Genomic DNA, 15,550 nt, shown 5'->3' on the forward strand with positions numbered 1-15,550 from the left:
AATACATACATATTTATACCAGTATGAACCCAGTCCTTTTTGTTTATGCTCTGAAATCCATCTCTGGGTGTTTGCTGATGGAAAAAGCCACTGCAACCTTTGTGCCACCTCCAGCTGATGCGTGGCCCCACTCCTGCCCGTTAACTTCTTCAGTAGGGCAGAGAAGGACTGGGTACTCATTCCAAACCCTTTTCATTATTTTTATCATAAATCACTCATTCATGCCTCTGATACAGGTGGGGATAAAGAATGTGTAGATCTGTAGGCAGCTGAGGCTGCTCTGTCCTTTTCTAGCCATAACCAGCAGTGGGTGGTTGGAGTGCCCAGCCTGGGTCTCAGCAAGTTTTGCTGTGCTCTGTTGGGCAAACTTTGCCTCTGTCTCAGTTTCCCACCAGAATGCTTAATTTAGACACCAATCTGACACTCGTGTGAGCCCACCCTTGGTTCCTGCCAACAGCAGTGGGCTCACATGAGGGTCAGATTGGTGTCTAAAATGGAGTTGCCCCCCTCTTTGGGTGTGTGGGAGGGTGATCTCATTAGTCTGCGTGTGCCGAGCTGTTCAGACACTGCACGGGAAAACACAACAGTGGAAATGAAAGCAAGAAGAGAGGAGGAACAAACCCTTCAGGTTTTCTGAAGTGTTTTTGGAAAGCGCAAAGCCAGGATGTTGTTTCTTTTTACTGACTGAGCAGTCTGACATGTTGCAAAATACAAAGGCTCTGCACATTCCCAGCAGCAGAGTGAAAACTGGAAGTACCCAGAAGCAAAACCTATCATTAGCAGGCAGCCAAGCAGATCAGCCTTCCCAGTGCCAGGAACAGGCACAGAAGGGAGGGAGGGGCTGAGCACTCCTAAAAGAGCTTTTCTTAGGGGCCAAGTGTGTGCAGCAGCAGCCTCATTGAGAGACGTGAAGGGCTGCAAGGCAACGAAGGCAGTACATGGGGTTGGGGTGGCTCAACCCTCCTCAAAGAGCAGCAGGCAGCTGCTGACCCTCCTTGCGTCCTTCTGTCCAGCAGCATGGGCACTGGGTCTGCTGCCAAAAAATCAGAGTGGCTTTGACCATAATTTTTGTCCTTTTCCTTTTCATCCAGCTATACAGAGCTGCCCAAAGAAATTCCCCTTGTCACGTCTCCCAGGTCCTTGCTGTGATCCACGTCACCCTGGAGGCACGTAATAATTGAGACAGAAAGCTGTGCTGTGCAGCTCTGTGCTCCGCAACTTCAAAGGATGGAGAAAGTATTGACGTGCCCTGATTTATCCCCTACAGATGTCATCTCCCTAGGAGCTGCTTCTACTCAGAGGAAAGAGGGGCACGCAATGCTGCAGGGAAGCATCTGATTCAAAAAGAAAGGAGGAGGAAAGTTTAAAAGTCTGGGCTGGATGGGTGCAGAGAGCATCGCAGCTTTGCAAACCCAATGATCCAGACAGCACCATGAACCCCAGTGCTGCTGTGGCTGGGTGCAAGGGGATGAGCACTTATGATATCCGTATGTTTCACAATGGTGTCTCCTTAAATTTGGCTGCTCGGGAGTATTTTTACAGTCCTTTTTCTCCAGGTGTCATTCCATATAAGGCCTAACCATCCTCGGAGGATGAGAAGCAAGATCAGGAGGGTGTTGCATGTATTCCAGTGGCTGTTGAGTGGTGGCTGTCCCCACTGCAGGAAGCACAGGTTCAGCATCAGGACGTGTCCGAGGGAGCAGCACCCAGCACCCATGCTCAGGATGTAGCTGGGGAGGGCTTGGGTGCTGCAAGCATGGCCAGACACAGGCTGAGCGCATCGCTTCCACCACTGCAGCCTCCCCTGTGGCCTCAGCAGCAGCTCAAAAAGCTCCTCACGCCCCTCTGTAGGCAGGAGGCAAGGTGTATTCATTGTATTTGGGTCTAGCCCTTGTCTCTTTTGTTAGGGGGCTTTACTTTCCTCAGCCAGCACAATCTAAATTGCCTCCCTGACACAGCCAAATAGATGCTCTCCATTTTAATCTCTTATCTGGCTCACTCTGCTGTGATCACCTACCTGCTAATAAGCTCCTGTGGTCAGAGATAAAAGGTGAAACCAGCAGCCCTGTAAGGATGTAGCTGAGCAGCATCACAGCACTGTGCTTCATGGAAAACAGGCAAAGATGCTGCATTCATAATATATCACTCATATCTCTGTTTGTAAACAGATTTATCACACCATCTGCAGAATTGTGCTGCGGTCTCCATATTTATTTCCTTTCCTTTATATAGTACAGCTCCTATTTATTTTATTCACTTTTTGTGGTTACATACATGAGTAGTCTTTTTTTTTTTTCTTCCCCACAAAAAAGGGCACGCTCTCTGTGGGAAAGCATGTTTAATCAACCAAATTTGTTCAGCTTAGTGCATAACAGCACAAGCCATTATTGTTTTGAGATTTACCTGCCTGGGTTTGTTTCTCATCTGTTCACATCTGTATGGAGCAGGTGGGGAGGAAAGGATAATTTAGAACAAATCCACTGGTAAACAGGATGCTCTGTCAGTATTTCCTGTCTCCTGTTGCAGTGGTTTAGTTTAGTTTTCAGAAATCAGCTAAATTTAAGGTCAATAATCCTATTATAATCTCTCTGACTTCCTTTAACTGATACTATATGTAAAGATGTATTTGTCCTACAGGAAGAAAAAAGCCAGCCCGCTATGTTATCTGGTTTGATAAGAAAGGTTTAGTCATATGCAAATACAAAGGTGATTTAACGAGTGTAACAAGAAGTCACCAAAAGAGAGAGGGAGCCTGCAGTCAGCAGCCACTCCTGCAGCCCCTCGGTTCAGCAGCACCGGGCAGGAGCACAGGGCTCCTCTGTGCCCCCACTGGGGGCTGCAGGGGGCTCCTTTGTTCCCCCATGGGGTTAAGGGCAGCTGCGAAACTGGCTTCTGTGCCTGGTGCTCACTTCCAGTTCGTTAAGAGCAAAGGGCCTGGGCTCCAGGAGAGCCAGGAGGAGGGACAGGTCCCAGCCAGTGCATCAGGTGCCAAGAGCGTGGGCTCAGCACTGACACATGCTTGGTTTTGTGCGAATTCTCTGCACAGGAATAAAAACTCCAGGACTCCCATTTACCTGGGTCAGCAGGAGGACAAGGGATCTTGGCTTTTGGGGAAGCCACCGAAGGAGGCTATGGGCAGGACGATCTGTGCTGCCCCCTGTGTGGATGCTCCTCAGGTCCAGCCTTGACCAGCAGACACTGGAAGAAGACTCCTGGGCTCAATGCAAAACACAGGGCAGGGTTTGACCACAGCTCCTTAGGAGCACCTCTGCAGCATGGGACCATAAGTCTGCTGTGGCCAGGGGCATGGGATGCTGCTGTAAAGCCTAGGCTGTGACCATGGGGCTGGACACTTTTGCTTCCCTCCCTCTGGGCAGGGAGGATTTCTGTTCTGTGTGTTGTGCCCAGCCCAAATTCCTGAGCTCGGGTACAGAGGAGCAGCTGGGGGTGACTAACTCCAGTGAGACTTTTGCCAAGAGTGAGTAGGTTCTGAGTTGCAGGCACTGATGACAAATCTTAGAAACTCTAGCCTATACTTTGGCAGGAAGGTTTTTGTTTGTTTGTTTTTGTTTTATGGCCCTTTTTATTACTTCTTAGCTGTACAGTGTGTTCTCAGAGGGTATATTTGCAGCTTCACGTTTTTCGATCATGACCATCACCAGCTGGGCACTTGGCCAAGAACTTCTTTCCCCTCTGCAAAAGGGTTTCTCCAGAGCTCTCTAGAAGTGTGTTAGGATTTTCTGTGACCATACACAGCTAATTCCATCACCCCTTCTGATCCATACTCAACACAGCTTTTAATGCTGTGATTTTTTGAGTGCCCCTGCCAAAAAGTCCCACCCATCACCTTGCCCTGGGGGAACTGTTTGAGATACCTTGAATGTCCCATCCCACCACTCTTGGTATCCATCCCAAAGGCAGGTTTAGGCCCATAATATCATGCCCTCAATGCCTACTGCAAATTAATAAGCAAACTGTTTGACATGAGGGTTAGAAACCCCAGTGCTGGAGTTGGTGATGGAAGGCAAGATTTTCTTATCATCCCTTCAATCCACCCAGTGCTAGGTTTGGGGGGCCAAACAGCCACCAGGTTATTCTGATCTCCATGCAGGCTCAGCAGCCCAGGGAAGCAGAGATGCTGGTGACATGGCAGGGAGAGGAGGTAGTTTTGGTGGCTGGCCTCAGGGCACAGAGGCCAGCCCCGGGTTTATCCTCTCTCTGTGGGTCCTGTCTGGGAGCAATTGATACTTAAAATGATTGCATTCAGCTTCGAAAAAGACTTGTGTTGTATAACTAACTAAAATCATTGCGTATCTGAAAAATGAGGATCCTGCCTCAAACATAAAGTTGGGTTAATTTGGCTTGGCTTTGGTAGTTCTCTGTGCTGAATCAGCTCCTCACCCTCCTTGCTGCTAACAGCGTGGCTGAGACAGACCATGGGAGACGGACCTTGGAAAGATGTGCTGTATCTCCTAAAAGATGCACTGCTGTTTTAATAGCCTCCTGCTGCAGTCCCTCTGCGTGCAACCTGTTGGGCTCGCACATTATCACACACAAGCACCGCATTTTGCAAACATATTTGCGATTACAGCAGACAGGAAGAGATTAAGTGAGTGCTATAAAATTAACCTCTGCATCATTCAAAAGAAACAAAAGCAAAAAATAACAGGGCAATCGGATGCTGTTATGAGCAGGATATGCTCAAAATGGCCTCTACGTCCCATTACAAATACTTAGAAACTGCAGTCTTTCCACTGCAGTGAGATTTTTAAGTGGTTTAATGGACATAAGGAGTTCAGAGCTGATAATGCCACTTCCAACCTTATCCTTTCACTGCATGAAAATAGGTAGTAGCTATTGACTGGTGTAAATTGGCTACTTTTAAAGCTGTATTTGCTGGCTTAGATGTGCTAAGAGTCTCTTTACAGAGTTTTCAGGGCCTGAATGTAATGTGTGTTTTTAAGGAGGGCATATATTTAGTTTCTTCAACAGAGGACTGGTTCCAGTGTGTGCCTGGCATGCTGGAGAGCTAGCCAAGGAGCAGGGACCTTCTGTGGTTATGTTTAACGTCCTGAGCCCTAGGAGAAAAAAAACGGGGCTGCCACAGGGTGGTGGGCAGTCTAAATCAACCTCTCACTTTGTCTTTTCTTTCCCTTTCAGGACAAGCTTTTCATGATGTCAATCAAAAAGGAAGGTGCCCACAAGAAATGGGTTGCCCTGAAGGAGAAACTCGGGCCCCAGGAGACCGACCAGTCGGAGGCCAACCTGGAAAATGCAGAACCAGAGCTGTGTATCCGTCTCCTGCAAATGCCGTCAGTGGTGAACTACTCCGGGCTGAAGAAGCGGCTGGAGAACAGTGATGATGCTTGGATGGTCCAGTTCCTGGAGCTGTGTGGGCTGGACCTCCTCCTGGAGGCCCTGGACAGGCTGTCTGGGAGAGGGGTGGCCAGGATTTCTGATGCCTTGCTTCAGCTCACCTGCATTAACTGTGTGCGAGCGGTCATGAACTCCCACAAAGGCATTGAGTACATCGTGAGCAATGAGGGCTACGTCAGAAAACTCTTCCAAGGTGAGGAAATGTCTTCCTGCTTCACCCATCACATGCAGTGTGGAGGGGGGCTTTGCTGGTGCTTGTCCTCCTGTCCTGCACCAGGCTTCTTGGCAGTTGTTGATTGCATCTGATGAGTGAAAGAGATCATTTTCCTTTTTAAAATAAGACTGCTCTGAAGTGACATTACCTTTGCCAATCAATGTCATTTAGCTGGGCTCGTTTCCACACCAATGTCCTCATAGTGCATTAAAAGGTGGGGATAAACTCTGCCTTAGCTGTACATTGGCATAAGAAGTCCATGACCCAGCTTCTCAGCAGACATTTGCTATTTTAGTCTTTGTGAGGCCCAAGAGAAGGAGAGGAATAAAAAGCTTGGAGACTGGTAGCCTGTAGAGAGATGGGAGGGTGGAATGGTTTAGACTCAAGAGAGCCCATTCTCTGTGCTGCTTAGTCTTTTCACAGAATCACAGAATTTTCTAGGTTGGAAGAGACCTCAAGGTCATCAAGTCCAACCTCTGACCTTTTCCTTCTAGGAAGTGGCAGATAACTCCATTTGCTTTCTCCTGCCATTCACTTGGCTCCTCATTAGGTCAGAAACTCATTGGGGCATCTCCTAGGACTTGCTTGTAGAGCACTTAATGACAGTGGGGCTGGGAGTATAACTTCTGTGCTGCTCCGCGGAGCTGAGATCACAGCTGCGCCTGGAAACCTTTATTAATAGCTCTTCCAAATGCATTTAATCTGAAAGCTGGCTTGCTCCTCTCTACAGTCCTCTTTCTTTCCCTCAGCCCTGTATTTTCTTAACCAGCATGAAATACAGAACTGGCATTTTTGTACTGTGCAAGACAGGGGGACACCCTGGGCTTTTCAGCAGTCTAGCATCTTCGTGCATTACAAGGGAAAATAAAATAATCCAATCTACTCCCTCCCACCTCCCAGGACTCACAAAGAGTGTAATGGAAGAAAAGGAAATACAAGAGGACTGGTGAGAACAATTGGTTTATTTGAAATGCAAATTGGGCGCTTCTGCACTAAAAATAAGACTCATTAATTGGGGAAAATGGTTTATCTGCTGTTCTAGAAAACACTCATAACTGAAAACTGGAAATAAAATATGTGACTGCAAGTGCTGAGATCTTGGCTGCTGTTTTAGCACTTCCACTGGCACTAGGAGGAAGTGAACAGCTACAAGGAGCACCAAAATGACAATAGGGTACTTGAACTAGCATTTACTGTTCCAACTAGAGGTTACTACTACATACTGCTGTTGAGATCAGGCATCTGTAAATTGGGATATTTTTCTTCCCATCTTCCATCTATTGGCTGTGTTCCTTCAGTCTTTTTTCTACCACTGGCCACAAGCCACACAGCAGAAGACAGTGAGATTCAGAATACTACAGTGTTATTATAAAGCCTTTTTTTTTTTTTTTTTTTTTCCTCCAGCACTTGACACAACTAATGTCATGGTGAAAAAGCAAGTATTTGAGCTCCTGGCTGCACTGTGCATTTACTCATCAGATGGCCACACTTTGGCTTTGGATGCCCTGGACCATTACAAGGCAAGTCTTAAGCTGCAGTAGGAGGTACTCTGCTCTGCTCTGACCCATGCAGGCAGGTCCATGTACCTCAGAAAAGGACTGGGAATGAATGTCATTTTGTATCATTTTGGTAAGAGAGGCAGGGATTCATGAGGTGAAATCTGGAGGAATTTTGGCCTGATCCCCAGAAGACCACAGGGCTGCTCGACAACTTCTCTCTAGGCAGATGACTTCCAACACAAAGTTATTTTTCAGCATGAAAAAAGCACTACCAGATTAGCAATTAGATAGTGCCACATCCATCAGTTTCACTGGCCACAAGCCTAGTTAGCAAAAAGCATAAAGGTATGCAGGAAGAGTCTCACAGACTTCTTCTGCTGACCTTACCCTGCTCAGTGATGGGAGTGCTGCTTTTACCTATATCTTCCTGTCTTGTACTCAGCAGCGTAAATTGAGAGAGGTTTTAAGATGCTAATTCTATTTGAGAGCCTGCATTAAAAAGGCAGACATTTCTGAACTGTCTGAGCAGAAATGTTGCTTGTGTTATTAACAGAGTGTGAAGAACCAGCAGTATCGATTCAGTGTCATAATGAATGAGCTCTCCAACACGGATAATGTGCCGTATATGGTGACACTGCTGAGTGCTATCAATGCCATCATACTGGGGAAAGAAGACCTAAGAACAAGAACACAAATACGAAACGAGTTCATAGGTAAGGATATTTGTTGCACCAAGTTTTTTCAGAAAAAAAAAAAAATCAGTTGCTAAGCACAGGGCAGTTTTATGGCTTTATTTTTAGGCAATCCATAAGGTGATTAAAGAGGGCTAGGGAGGAAAACTGCAAATATTAAAGCCAGACTTTTTTTTTTTCTGTCTGTTCTCTTTTCCCTTCAGCAACCTTTCTTTAGTCAAGAGAAAGGGACGTTGGACTACACAGTTCATCTGACTTATTTTAGACATTTGATTTTGAGTGAGATGAATTGTGTCCCAGATGTGTCCCTCCGTAACTCTGGCTCACTCAGCTGCAGATGTGTGTGCTGCAGGCCTCTTCATTTGTCGAATGAACCTACCTGGTTTGGCAGAACCATCTTAAGATATTTTCATTTTTTATCACTGCAGAAAGTGTTTATGAGAATAACATTATATAAAGATCATAATAGATCAGTGCCAAGTAGGTCATAATGCCAATATATATATATTTTTTGTTCTCCTAGGGCTTCAGCTGTTGGATATTTTAGACAAGCTAAGGTAAGGATCACTGCTTAAATTTTCATTTACAAATGAGCTTTACAGCAACAGAGCTATGGAAACTGTGAAACGTGCCCACGTGGAGTGGACCACACTGGTGTGTACCCATTACATGGGAACAAAGACATTAGGCCAATGATAAAGCTCTCTCATCAACCACAGCGTCGTGGGGACTGCTGTTCCAGGTGGCATTGGCAGAGGCTCTGGGCACAGATGGAGCACGGCTCAGAGCTGCATTTCAGACTGAACCTGAAGTGATGTTGTGGGCTCACTGAGCATTTGCTGTCTTACTCTCTTACTGATGGTGTTTGTCCCAGAGCATCCAGCTAAAACATTTTTCTAATGTATATTTGGAAATACCTGTCTTCACAGGTATTAATTTTAAAATGATGTTCTGTCAGAAGCACCCAGGATAAATCCTAGAATGCTTATATATGAGTTGCAGTTATCCGTGTAATTGGAATTGCTCCATCTAAATCCTTTAACATGAGGGAAGAGAAGGCCTGTCGACACTGCCAACTAGCAAGAGTAGAGCTCCCACACTGAGTCTCTCAATAGTGCTGAAAAACTTGCCTTTAGGGTGTTGTATTTTTTTTTAATCAAGTTTTGAGCAGCATATAAGGAAGTTTTTCAAGCAGAATATCACTGGAATATTTTCAGTTTGTCTTACTTTAAAAAATAAAAGAAGGTGGCAGCCTGCTTTCAAAAATGTGTAAATGACACTCTGTTGTTATAGCTCCAAGGAGAAGTCCATACAAAGCATACCCTGGGCCAGATTATGCCATGAAAAGTCCTATTCATTTCCACATGTTGACTGTAGAAAGAGATACGTTCAGTTCAAGAGAGGATACACTGGTGGCATTTGATCCTTTATCAATAAGGTAGAGTTGGGTACTTTTCAGCGTGAACTGGCTGAGTGAGAAAGCCAAAGAGATAAAAGCCATTTAAGCAAAGATAATTATCTGAAAATCAGTGAGGAGCTCTCCAGTGAAAATGAGTGCTGTAATATTGCAGAGACATAGAGGAGGAGGATCTGCTTATCCAGTGTGATACATTTGAGGAGTTCAAGATAGAAGATGATGAGGAATTATTGAAGATATGTGATGGAATAAACATGAACGATCACCATGAGGTCTTTTCATCTCTCTTCAATAAAGTAAGTAGGCCCTCATGCGGGTTGCACAGCCATGCCATGGCAGAGTTAACAGACTTTGCTTCAAACCAGCCTGGTTCACAGCCTTGCTGTGATTGAAAGCCGCCATGTCTTCCAGGTGAGCCGCTCTCCAGTCTCCATCCAGCTGCTGTCCATTCTCCAGAGCTTGCTCCACTTGGAACCGTCTCATCACTCCAACCTCCTGCTGTGGGAGTCCTTGGATGCAGTAGTGAACAGAGCCCTTTTGCTTGCAAATGACAGTAAGAAAGACATACATCCAGCCTCGTAGTCAGTCTTTTTTTCCCCTTATCCCACCCAGTGCCCACAAAAGTCCTTCCCTGCAAAGGAAGCAGGGACAAAACTACACCAGCTGTATAGGGTCAAGTCATAACGTGAAGCCCCAGCCATGCAGATGCCAGCGAGAGCTGGCCATGTTTATCAGTGGGCTTGGGAGCCATCATCTTGCTGATGGTTAAATCCTGGTGTTGCATTGAGCTTCGGGTTGTGGGAGTCAGGGGGAATCTATTTTCATTGTCATCCTGCCGCTGGTGCTGGCTAGCCTTGCTGGCAGGCATGCTCGAAGCAGTGTGTATGGGCCAGAACCATGGGAAGGAAATTGCCTGGAAGTTAAAAGTGCAATTGGGTAAAGTGACTCAAGAGAGTGGGTTTTGTAGCTCCAGGTCTGCTAACTGTGGGAGCTAAATAGCACGAACAAACCATGGGGCCCCATCCCCTTCTCTGACCCTGACCCATTTCTCTAGTCCAAGGAAACACAGTGGAAGAAGTCATTGAGAGGCTGTTATCTGTCAAGAAGCAACCAAACAAGCAAAAGAGAGCTGAAAACCGTCTTTCTGGGAATGCGAACAGAGGCATCCATACCGAAGTAGAACTAGAACCATGCGCAAGTGCAGTTCAGAGCCTGGTGGGATCAGCAAACCCCTCCAAGGCACCAGCACCTCCCTCAGGGCCTCCTGCCAATGAAGAGAAGATCTCATCCTGCCAGCTCTCAGCCTGCTCCGCTTTACCACAGACACCTAACCCGCCACCCAACGCTGCTCCTGCCCCACCACCTCCACCCCCACCACCTCCACCCCTGCCCTCTGGCATGGCAGCTGTGCCCCCCACATCCCCCATGATGAATACGCCTCCAGCCCCTCCACTCCCTGGCATCCCTCCTCCCCCAGTGTCCAACATGGGGGGCATTCCTCCACCTCCACCTCCATTGCCTGGCTTGGGTGGCATCCCTCCACCACCTCCATTGCCTGTCCTAGGGGGCATCCCTCCACCACCACCCCCACTGCCTGGTATGGGGGGCATCCCTCCTCCACCCCCATTGCCTGGTATGGGGGGCATCCCTCCTCCACCCCCATTGCCTGGTATGGGGGGCATCCCTCCACCACCACCATTGCCCTGCATAGGGGGCATCCCTCCTCCTCCACCATTGCCTGGCATGGGGGGCATTCCTCCTCCACCCCCATTGCCCGGCATGGGGGGCATCCCTCCACCACCACCACTGCCTGGCATGGGGGGCATCCCTCCACCGCCACCCCTCCTGCCCGGCATGGCAGGAGAACATATAGAAGCCGTCGTGGCCTCTCAATTCGGCTGCCCTCTTGGCTCAGCCAGGCCTCCCCGCAAGATGGTGAAGACGCCAACATTGAAGATGAAGAAGCTGAACTGGCAGAAGCTGCCCTCCAACGTGGTGAGAGGTGGGTGCTTCTGGCATAAAGGTACTGCTACTTTGTGGGTGATCCAAGGGAAAACCCACTATTTCTGAGGTTGTCAGATCTGGTTGACTCCATTTAGATACAGAACTTCCCTGATTTCCATTGCATCCCACCTTCAAAGCTTAAATAAATAAAAGCAGGATGAAGCCACTAATATATAAAAACCATTCCAACTAAATCAGTAGTTTTGAATAGCTTGTTTATAAATAAAATAATTTGAAATTAAAAGAAGGGGGGAGGATGAGAAGATTCCTCTAATACACCTTGGCATGCCTTATGCTTGAATTCTCAACAGGCTCTGATCTGGGTATATAAAAGTCATAAGTAAGAGTACAGGTCAGGATCAGTTCACAGTTCAAGAAGGACATTGAAAAAGTTGGAGAGACATGAGAAATATTGACTTGTTTCTTGATTTTTGGGTCACATTTCCCTCTCCTAATGGATCCAAAACGGAGCATGAAATGTGAGAAGCAGCAAGGACAGGTGAGGTCAGTTTTGGCCTAGTCAAGCAAGCCATCTGGTGCATGGAAGTTGGCATAGGTGAAGTCTAAATAAGGCACGGTTTTGATCACAAGGGCATTTATTTGTTGGGATTATTTCAGTAAAGTTTTCTACAGCCAAGTTCAGGTGATTTTTTTTTTGAAAAAAAAAAAAAAAGATGTTTAAGAAAGTGCAGTGGGGGTTAATTCAAGTAGGCCTATAGCCAGCATTAACACAAGGAGATGACTAGAGAACCAAAATATGTCTCTTGTTTCATTCACCTTCTGAGGAGTTTCCCATCTAGCAACTTACATTGACCCAAAAGCCCGAAGCTCTCAGCTGTCTCTGTAGCCAGTCTGAATACCTTGTGTTGTGTTTTTTTTTACAGAAAGTCACTCAATGTGGGCTTCAGTCAGCAGCAGCAGCGAGGAAACTATAGAGCCCAATTATACAAGCATAGAGCAGCTATTTTGCTTTCCACAGCCAACCCCCAAGGAGAAAACGGCTGCACCGGTGAAAGCAGAACCGAAGGAGGTGAGGGGGTCACTCGTTCTTTCGAGTAAAGATCACTGCAGACAGCTCACCTAATATGAGATATCTTCTTTTTCTTTAATGAAGATCACATTTTTGGACTCCAAGAAAAGTCTCAATTTGAACATATTTTTGAAGCAATTTAAATGGTAAGATATGACCAGTTTTCATGACAATTGACAAAACTTTGAGCAGGTTTTGTGTAGTATTTGTAAGGTCCTCAAGAAATCTATTTTAGCAAATGTGTTTTTGTGGCCCGTGTTACTAAAATATCTGAATATTTTCCACTTGCCATATACTCTCTTTAAAGTACTGGGTTTGGGAGTTTAGTTGAGTTTTTGCATACAGCATTTCTGTAAGTTGGAAACAGCATTTGTGTCTCGTTGTTACAGGTGAAGTTATGGCATATACTCTTAGGGTGACTTAGGCTGTGGGACACCTCTAGAGGTCAAACTCTTCCTGAAAGCAGGGAGAGAAAATTAAGGGAAATTAGAAATTATTTTTTTTAAGGTAGTCGCATACCCAGAAGTGGACATCTGAGTTGCAAGATTGACCTTTTTGGTCATTTGACTAGGGCCAGAAACAAAATTTGGGGCATAGTGAGGATTTGAACCTGGATCTAACAGGTCTCAATTCTGAGTTAATCACTGGGAAGTACCTTTCCTTTTGGATTACAGTGGCCCTCAGTAGGGAAAGCACAGCCACTTACACGGGTATATGCCTCGGTAGCGTGTGATTGTGGAAGAAGAGCTTTGGGTGACTGCTTACTCTGCTTGTCCTCCTCCCTGCAGCTCCAATGAAGAGGTGGCTGCCATGGTCCAGAACGGGGACCGGACCAAGTTTGATGTTGAGGTCCTGAAGCAGTTGCTGAAGCTGCTGCCTGAAAAGCATGAGGTCAGAAGGGAAAAGTGATACCCTTAATTCACAGAGCTGACTGGGCAGTGGAGTCCTACAGTTTTTGTTCTTTATTTCTCATTAGATAGAAAACCTGAAGGCCTTCAAAGAAGAGAAATCAAAGCTAGCAAACGCAGATCAGTTTTATCTTCTCCTCCTTCAGATTCCCAGGTAAGGATGATCATCATGAACTTCAAACCAATCTTTTTGGAGGTTTTTCTATGGGAAATTTAAGTTTCTATATAGGAGTCTCACAGACAGATATTAATGGATACAGCTGATGGATCCCCCCTTCTGCCCTAGCCATCCCTTCCCCCTTACCTTGGATGAAAGGCTATTGCTGCACCAGCACCTTTTCTCCCTCTGAAGCAGCAGAATCTGGACCAGACCCAGGGTCAGAGCTGCCGAAGGAGGCCATGTAACTTACTGAAAGGCACTTGGGAAGCCCTGTACAATGCTAGGAAGGGAGAACCCATATCTCACACCATGGTCAGTCTTCCCATTGATGATCTCAGTGCATCAGCAGAAACTACATCCCCACATGGCCAAGGACAGGTTGCAGTGGAGAGTGGCAGCCCTCCACCACCCACCACAATCACTGGTTTGATGTGGACGTGGTTGGCAGCATTGCAGGGTCGCCAGGCTTAGTGGTGATGTTGGAAGAGGGCTGCTGCATGGGCTAAGACTGTGGTGCCTTTAAGCTTCTAATCCATCTCCATCCCTAGCTACCAGCTGCGGATTGAATGTATGCTGATCTGCGAGGAGACCACCGTTGTGCTGGACATGATTCAGCCAAAAGCTGGAGCCATCCGGAGAGCCTGCGAAGGTAAATGACTTGGCCTCAATTCTGGCTCTTATTTAAGGCCATAAGCTGTAAAGTGAAGCTTGTCAGACCTTCCAGAGGGACTGAAATTAAACAGCAGAATTACAGCTAATTCGTCGGCATTATTTGCCACATTAAGATCTCCACACAGCAGTTTTCTCTGCTTCCAGAAAAGCTTAACCCCAAACTTCCCGCAGAAAGTACCACTTCTGTATTTTTTCCCCTGCCTAAAAACATAACCAGAAGAGAAAGTTTATTTTGTGTTCTTAATTGCTGATGCCTAATTTTGTGAATATGTGGAGGAATTACGCAGTAGGTCTCTGCTTCCTGTGGGAGAAACCTCAGGTCCCACTCTGGGGAAAGCACTTCTCAGCGCTGTCAAGTGCCTCCTGTCCTAAAGAGCCAGTTCCTGCCGGGGGTTTCTCCAGCTGGAATTACAGCTGCCTGCTGTGATAAATTGAAGTTCCTCATAAAAAGTTTCTTCCTTGCAGTCCACTTGTCCTTTTAAAGCTGTTCCTGCCTCAGCGCTGAGTGCTTCAGAGAGCACACCGCTGCAGCACCCTGTCACAAGGGCAAGGACAGGGACTGTACCCTTTATGCCCCGATAATCACCTCCACCATGCGAGACCAAGAACAGGGGGAGTGTGTCTGGCTTTTGCAGCTGGCAGATAGTTGCAGCCCTGTCAGAACTGGCTTCACTGCACAGCTGAGTGGAGTCTGTAAGATTAAAATTACAGCCCACTTACCCTCGCCCACACCAGGTTAAATCTGGGTACTTCCAAAGAAGACAGTGAGTGAGAAGAGTCTAGCTCCACATTATTTTCTATTAAGAATGAGAGACCAGATGTAAAGAAAGAAAGAAATATAGGTAAGCAAAAACTTATTGAGCCCAGCTAGTGCGATGGGTTCTATTTAGAATCAGCTTCTCTGTGGGATGGGCCTTTGTGCTGCACACCTGAAAAATCAGATTTAGTTTGAAGGAATTTAGGATCCCAGTGGTTATCCAATTTAGAAAATATTCTACTTTAATAGAGCTTTTTGCTTAAAAGCCCTTTATGTTTTTCAGATCTTCTGAACAGTCATCGCCTGCCGCTCTTCTGTCAACTGATTCTTAAAGTTGGAAACTTTCTGAACTACGTAAGGACTCGGTTTGGCTTGTCCTGCACCCAGTCATTAGAATATATGGATGATCTTCATATTTAGGGCTGTAATTTGGATGGACACAAGAGTTACATCTGCCTTCTTTTTATCTTGTAGGGAAGCCACACGGGTGACGCTGATGGGTTTAAAATCAGCACTTTACTCAAACTAACAGAAACCAAAGCCAACCAAACCCGCATTACGCTGCTCCACCATATTCTGGAGGTACCACTGCCAAATTCTGGGCAACAGGGAAGGGGGAAGGCTTTTATTATGGGTGAACCATCTCTCCTGCTCTAGTTTCAGTTAACATAACACGTTCTTACTCATATCCTCCTCAGCTAGCTGTGGTGTTGCAAGTTGAAAGTGTTGGTTCACTTAGGCTGGTGGAGGCTACTTGTGGGCACTACTTGGCTCTCAGGGAACTCCTTTTAAGAACTGTTGTCCTGCTTTCCTCCAGCATC

The 15,550-nt window shown here is 46.4% G+C and overlaps 1 protein-coding gene across 6 annotated transcripts in view; it reads left to right on the top strand.

Annotated features, from left to right (window-relative positions):
* The window catches only part of INF2 (inverted formin 2), a 40,325-nt gene that overhangs the window by 12,054 nt on the left and 12,721 nt on the right, over positions 1-15,550 (top strand). For all 6 annotated transcript variants that reach the window (XM_084520289.1, XM_084520291.1, XM_084520292.1 and 3 more), the window contains 14 exons: positions 5,161-5,569; positions 6,995-7,110; positions 7,643-7,802; positions 8,305-8,338; positions 9,353-9,494; positions 9,610-9,751; positions 10,253-11,200; positions 12,087-12,232; positions 12,317-12,378; positions 13,021-13,123; positions 13,209-13,294; positions 13,849-13,949; positions 15,013-15,083; positions 15,204-15,311. In XM_084520289.1, coding sequence (XP_084376415.1) covers positions 5,173-5,569; positions 6,995-7,110; positions 7,643-7,802; positions 8,305-8,338; positions 9,353-9,494; positions 9,610-9,751; positions 10,253-11,200; positions 12,087-12,232; positions 12,317-12,378; positions 13,021-13,123; positions 13,209-13,294; positions 13,849-13,949; positions 15,013-15,083; positions 15,204-15,311 — 2,616 coding nt within the window. In that variant the 5' untranslated portion in view covers positions 5,161-5,172. Of the gene's footprint in view, positions 1-5,160; positions 5,570-6,994; positions 7,111-7,642; positions 7,803-8,304; positions 8,339-9,352; positions 9,495-9,609; positions 9,752-10,252; positions 11,201-12,086; positions 12,233-12,316; positions 12,379-13,020; positions 13,124-13,208; positions 13,295-13,848; positions 13,950-15,012; positions 15,084-15,203; positions 15,312-15,550 lie in introns of those variants that run through there.

Source organism: Aythya ferina (genome assembly GCF_964211825.1).
Source record: "Aythya ferina genome assembly, chromosome: 5".
NCBI lineage: Eukaryota > Metazoa > Chordata > Aves > Anseriformes > Anatidae > Aythya > Aythya ferina.